The 6,000-nt window shown below is 52.8% G+C and overlaps 1 protein-coding gene across 1 annotated transcript in view; it reads left to right on the top strand.

Annotated features, from left to right (window-relative positions):
- The first annotated feature begins 1,935 nt into the window (after positions 1–1,935).
- Positions 1,936–6,000, top strand: part of HIVEP1 (HIVEP zinc finger 1) — a 121,582-nt gene continuing 117,517 nt past the window's right edge. Inside the window, exons 1-2 of the mRNA XM_075704740.1 lie at positions 1,936–1,986; positions 3,786–3,932. Of these exons, the coding sequence (XP_075560855.1) occupies positions 3,893–3,932 (40 nt within the window). The 5' untranslated portion in view covers positions 1,936–1,986; positions 3,786–3,892. The remainder of the gene's footprint in view (positions 1,987–3,785; positions 3,933–6,000) is intronic.

Genomic DNA, 6,000 nt, shown 5'->3' with positions numbered 1-6,000 from the left:
TGAGGGGAGGCGTGGCCGCCGCGCGGGACCCCCTGAGGCGAAGCCGCGACCGTTGGGCGGCGGCGAGGGGCTCCGCGCCCCGGGGCACCGCGCGGCCTCGGGGGGGGGGGGGGCCGGCCCGGCCCGGCGGCGGGGTCCCGCCCGGGAGGCGGCGGCGGTGGCGGCGGGGAAGCCGGCCCGCGGCGCGTCTGTTGTGCCTCGCGCTGCGCTGCCGTCCCTCCCCCACCGGGCCGCGAGGAAACCCCCTCGGTGACCCCTCCCCCGACCCCTCCCCCACCCCCGCCTCTCCCCCCCTCCCCTCCCCTCCGCGCCCGGGCCGGGGAAGGGGGGGCGGGGCCGGGAGACCCGGTGACGTCACTGCTCCGGCCCCGCTTCCTGCAATAGAAAGTGAGAGAAGGTAAAACACCCCCCGCCCCCCCCCCCTCCCCCGCGGCTCGCGCCGCCGCCTCGCGCCCCTCCCCCCTTCCCCCCCTCCCCTCGCCGCCAGTGACCGGGGCGCCGGGGGGGAGGGGCGGGGCGGGTACGGGCGGGCTGGGCGCACCCGCCGGGCTCCCCTCAGGGAGCGACGCGCGCTCCCCCGCCCCGCCCCGCCGCGCCCCTCCCCTCCCCTCCGGGGAGGCTCCCTCCTCCCGCCCCCCCCTCCCCCCCCCGAATTGTGTGTGTCCCCTCACGCGGGGGGCAGGGGCTGCTGGTCCCCTGTGGGACATGGCGGCGGGGGGGGGGGGGGGGGTGCGCCCGGAGGAGGAGGAGGAGGAGGAGGAGGAGGGGTCTGCCGCGGGGGGCGGGGGCCGGCGGCGGCGGGGGGCTGCGAGGGGGGGGGGCGGGGGGGGGCCGTGCCGGGGGGCGGCGCCTTGGCCGGCCCGGGGGGACGGTGCATGGAGGAGGGGTGGGTGTCGGTGCCGGGCCGTGCGTGTGCGTGTGTGTGTGCGCCCCGGGCGCGGCGGCGCTGGGTCATGTTTGTGTTTGAGGTTGTCAAGTGAAGGAGGCTCCCGGCGCCCCCCCCCCCCCCTTCCCCCACCCGCCGCCGCCGCCGCGCAGGGGTCGCCGCGTTCCCCGCCGCCGCCGCCATCAGCCGCCGCCGCGCCGGCCCCTCCGCCAGGTTTGCAGCGGGCCCCGCGGGCGAGGGGGGGGGGGCGCCGTGGGGAGGTGGGGAGGGGGGTGCGGGGCGGGACGGGCGCTTCCCCGCCGCCCCCCGCCGCGGCCGGCGCCCCCCTCTGCGCGGAGCTGCGGCAGCCACAACACAATGTGTCCTCCGCCGGCGGCGGGGGGGCGGGCGGGGACGGGGAGGACCGCAGGCCCCGCTCTCCCCCCCCCCCCCCCCCAACGCCGGGCCGCCGCGGCCCCTCCGGGACGCGGGGAGACTCCGCGCCCCGGCTACGCCCGCCCGCGCCCTCCCCGGGGGTGCCGGCTGCGCCCCCAGCCCCGGGCGGGCAGCGCTCGGGCGGGTGTCTCCGTGTGCTCCCCCCGCCCCTGCAGCCGGGGTTTTGGGGGGGGGGGGGGGGTGGTGGTGCCGTGGAGCCCCGGCCCGACTCCTCCCGGCCCCTGGCCCTGCTGGGTGCCGGGCTGCGGCCGCCCCCCCCGCACCCCCCCCCCCCCCCAGGCATGTGTGCAGCGCTTTGTTCGGTGCGGCGTTGCAGAGGGGTTTTCCCAGGCTCCTCCCTCTTTATTCATTCATGGTTTTTTTCCCCTCTCTCCCTTCCCCTTCCCTTTGCAACCCTGCTCGCACATACCCACGGCTCTCGGGGCCCCGGGGCTGGCTGCCTCCCCGCCCCGCTCCCTAGCCTGCATTTTTTTTTGGGGGGTGGGGGGGGAGGCGGAGGAGGATGTGACCGCAGCGTTTGCAAAGGCCCGCTTCTCTCTCTCCCCTTTTTTTTTTTTTTTTTGTTCGAATTAAGGAGGGAATGACTTTTCGCGTGGGTCCTGCGCGGTGTTTCCGCCGTGGCTTTCACACGGCCATCTCTTCCCCCGAAAGAATGAGTCCTGCTGGTGAGCGGGGGAAATTGGTGGTTTTAAAGCGTAAATAAGATGTCATTTGTGCTGCAGGGGAGCACCGGGAGGTGCTTATGACTTACGGATACCCGGGGGATTTCAAACTCCTGCTCCGAATAACTTGCATAAAGAAGTGACGGTGTTTATTATAACCTTTAAAAACCTCAGCCCGGCAGCACCCAGAAGGGGGGGGCAGGGGTTCAGGGGGTGCTTGTTGCTTCAAGCAATCCAGCCACGGTGTCCGAGACCAGGAAAACGGACCTGTTAGCATAAGGTTTTATTTAATTTCTCAATCTTTCTACACTTACCTTGCAGATATAGTGGTACGAGTGAACAAGTTGACAGGCTGCGTGCTCTGTTTTGGATTTTTCCTTCGTTTTCCTTTAGCGTGCAGTAATACCCTAGTGAAGAACCATTAGTCAGAATAATATTTTCCAGCCTTCCTTTGTGTCAGTTGCAGTCAGTTTCTTCTCCTGTTTGGGTCCTTTTATGCAGCAACAGACAAAAGAAACATTAAAAATTAATGATTATATTCCTCAACAGTCTGTAGACTGAAGGGGTGGTTGCAAGTAGTCTATTTTAAGTAGGTTTGAATTCCATTTTTACAAAATCATGTTTGTCTTAAAAAAAAAAAAAGAACCAAACCTAAATTAATACTTACAAGAAATGCTAAAAATTCTGCAATACTTCCTCCTTCGAGTAGCTATCCTTAATCAACTTGTCCATATTAGGGGCCATTCTGAAGTTTATATAAATTTTTAAAATTTCTTCACCGTGGTAACTAAAAAAAAAAAAAAAGTTGGTTAACCTGAGGTAGTATTACTGTTTAAAAAAAAAAAAAAGGTGAAAAGTTGTTAATGTTTTACTTTGTTTAGCTGGAAGAGTGGAATTACAGCAGTCATTTTCTTTTTTAAGTTCTTGTGCGTAAGTAGTTTGCCATAGTTCTGTAGGAGATGTCACATCCAGTAGGATTTAAGAAACTAAGCAAAATGCTCCTTCAACTGCAAGTAAATCATAAGAATATTTGAAAAGTAAGAAAGTGCTGTTAGTCTTGAAAAAGATGTAGATTTGGGGATGTAAACCTAGGTTTGTGCCATTTCAGCAGCAAATCTGTGCGTCAGGCTGTTAAAAGAATTCCCTGGTCTGTGGGGTTTATCCGTACCGGGGCTTTGCTGGCTGCAGCCTCCTGCACACATGGGGGCTGCTGCAGCCACGTAGGAGCACGCCAGGGCACAAAACTCGCTGTGCAACAGTTTGCAGGTGGGTCAAGAGCCGGTGTGATTCTCTGTTGTACATCAATATTTCAGCAGAAATATCCCACGGGGAGTTCTTCCGGACTTGCATGCTCCGTGTATGGAAATTGGAGGTGACTGATGTTACAAATAGGGTGGATTATTGCTGATGCAGTGTGTGTTTGCCCTCCACTCTGCTTTCCCCCCATTCCGAGATTAAGATCTGTATCTTAAAGCCTGATGTCAAATTTTGTTTAGTTTTCTGGATTTATTTGCATGGGACATGAGTTGTTGGAAGACATTTTCTGGCTAGAAAACAGCTGACAAATGTGGAAAAGTGTCTTAAGTTTTCTCATGCTTCCTGAGTAATCCCAAAAGGAGTTTCACCCTCATGTAGTTTTCTGAAGATATTGGAACATTTCACTCCGTAAACGGATAGGTACAGAAATATTTCTTGCTCATCGCTAATTTCCATAGCCGTTTGAGGATGAAAAGGAGCAGATAGGTATCTTTGTTTTCCGTATTAATGTGTCCATCTCATAACTTTTCTGTCTCTTTTTTTAGCATACGGATTAACTGACCCCTTTGACAAGTTTATGGAGCTGCCATCTCTCTGCTTGCTGTACTTTCCATTTCTGAGAGGAGAAAGTGGTGTATGAGATTAGAGGAAAATGCCTCGGACAAAGCAGATACATCCCAGAAATCTGAGAGGTATGTAGCTCTCAGCTGAGAAAGAAAAGCTCTTGGGAAACTTGGTTGCCGTTTCAATTATGAGGTTAAAGGAATATGTGTTTAAGAAGTCTGTTTTGATCCAAAAATAGTTTGCAAGCAAGCTTTAGGAGTCATCCATGAGGCAGCTCTAATTTTGAGAGAAATAAGTGGAATCTGTTCTTATTCCTGCAGTCTGTGTGCTTGACAGCATTCTTGATATCCTCCAGCTTACAGCAATAACCGGCATGAACTTTGAAAATGCAAAGGAAGACGTAGTTTCCTTACCAGAGAATTTACTTCTGAAATATACAGGGAGCTGGGAAATGCGTGTAACTTAGAAGCAGCATGAGATCTGTCAGCCGGTAGTTGTTTTTCGTAATAGTAATCAATTTGGCTTGCTTTTGAGGGGATCAAGCTCTCCTCCCATGCATGCCTCCCTGCTATTTATCATCTCTGTCACCCGCGCTACCTCGGGCGTTTCTAGGTTTGACCTTGGTCTCCTCGCTGTCCTGCCTTCGCACAGCCGAATGGTAGCTTGTTGGCGATGGAAAGGAGCAAGCAGGCAAGCGGCCTGCTCCACAGACTGGCAGGCTTGTATGTCCGGACATTTCCTTGAACAAAATCCCAGCGCGCTTAACCGAGCCCAGGACTGGCAGATGAATGTGAGGAGTCTGATCCTATGGTTATTTGTTACTGTCTTGGTAGAAGTGGCCCTGGAGGAATTAAATGAGAGCAAAAATACAGGTCAGTTGACGAGCAGATGTGTATGTTGAGGGAGAACACGCTTCCATTCCCGCCCTTGTACGCAGCTTTCGGGAGAACATGCTTCCACCTGCACCCTCACGTGTAGCTGTCATCAGCTTTTTTAATGTGAATTTTACAGTTGTGCTATGGAAGCATCCCTTCAGAGAATAAAAGCAATTACAAAACCACAAATATCAACATAAAGTTTTAGGGGCAGGAACAGCATTTGATTCCAGTTTTAACTTTTTATGCCAAAACCCAACAAACATCCGCCTGTGTTTCAATTAGTTTACAGTGGAGAGGCTCTGGAGTGCTAGCGTATACAGCTGTATCTGAGACCGCGCATTTGCGGACTGTATCACTGCTAGCACTAGCAATCTCTGCTGGAGAAGACATTTTTGCAGTGTCTTTATTCAGGAAGTGCTGAGCAGCATTCTTTGGTGTGATGGATAAACCTCCATCACAGATCAGGAATTTCACATTTAGGTGATGCCGTTTCCCCTTCTTGCTGAATGTGAAGCAATAAATCGGCGCCCAGTTTTTAATATTGCTGCTTACCAAGTTGCTGACATAGCTGAGCTTATGTTTTCCGATCAAATATGAGAGTGATCTAATTTTAGTACTCTGATATCTACTCTTGTATTGCTTGAAACTTAAGAGGACTTAAGTCTGTTGTAAAGCTTTCTATTCACTTAAGTAAATGCATTTAAAATAAATAATCTAATTAAACTCCTAATTGTTTAAGAAATTAATTGCTTTTTTTTTGCCTTGCGTAATTTCCCCTGTCATTTAGCTTTTATCACCCCCTGTAATAGCAGTTTTCATCAGTTCCTATTTTTCCACAACTAATGGAGTTCTTGAATGAATTAAGATGGGTTAAACATTGAGGAGGGAAATAGAGGTATACAGTGAGGTATACGTAATTTGAAATGATGTTGGAACGGTTAAATGATTGTTAAAACTACACAGGTGCTGCAAACTTCAACAAGTGAGCATATATTGCTACTATCATGGGTTATTAGAGGTGAAGTGATTTGAAAAATCAGTTTACTTCTCATTAGTTATGCCCTATTTCAATTTTTAGTCTAGATAATGAGGAAAACTGGATTTCAGTTTCTTTAGTAATTTTATAAGTCTTTGGGAATATTGCAGAAAATATTTGTGTAAACCCTCAGTTTTTGCTGGAACTTGAGGAGGCTGAAAGATTTCACAGGTCTGTTTTCGGACAGCTTATTTTTACGTATGCAAAGTTAGACCCATCTTAAGTTGACAATCTTAACCATGAAAACTTTAAAAAATGGCTTTTTTAACACTGTGCTTTAAT

This window comes from Pelecanus crispus, chromosome 2, assembly GCF_030463565.1.
Source record: "Pelecanus crispus isolate bPelCri1 chromosome 2, bPelCri1.pri, whole genome shotgun sequence".
NCBI classification, from domain to species: Eukaryota; Metazoa; Chordata; class Aves; order Pelecaniformes; family Pelecanidae; genus Pelecanus; species Pelecanus crispus.
The sequence above is the reverse complement of the archived record's forward strand: the minus strand, read 5'-3'. Positions and strand labels throughout refer to the sequence as shown.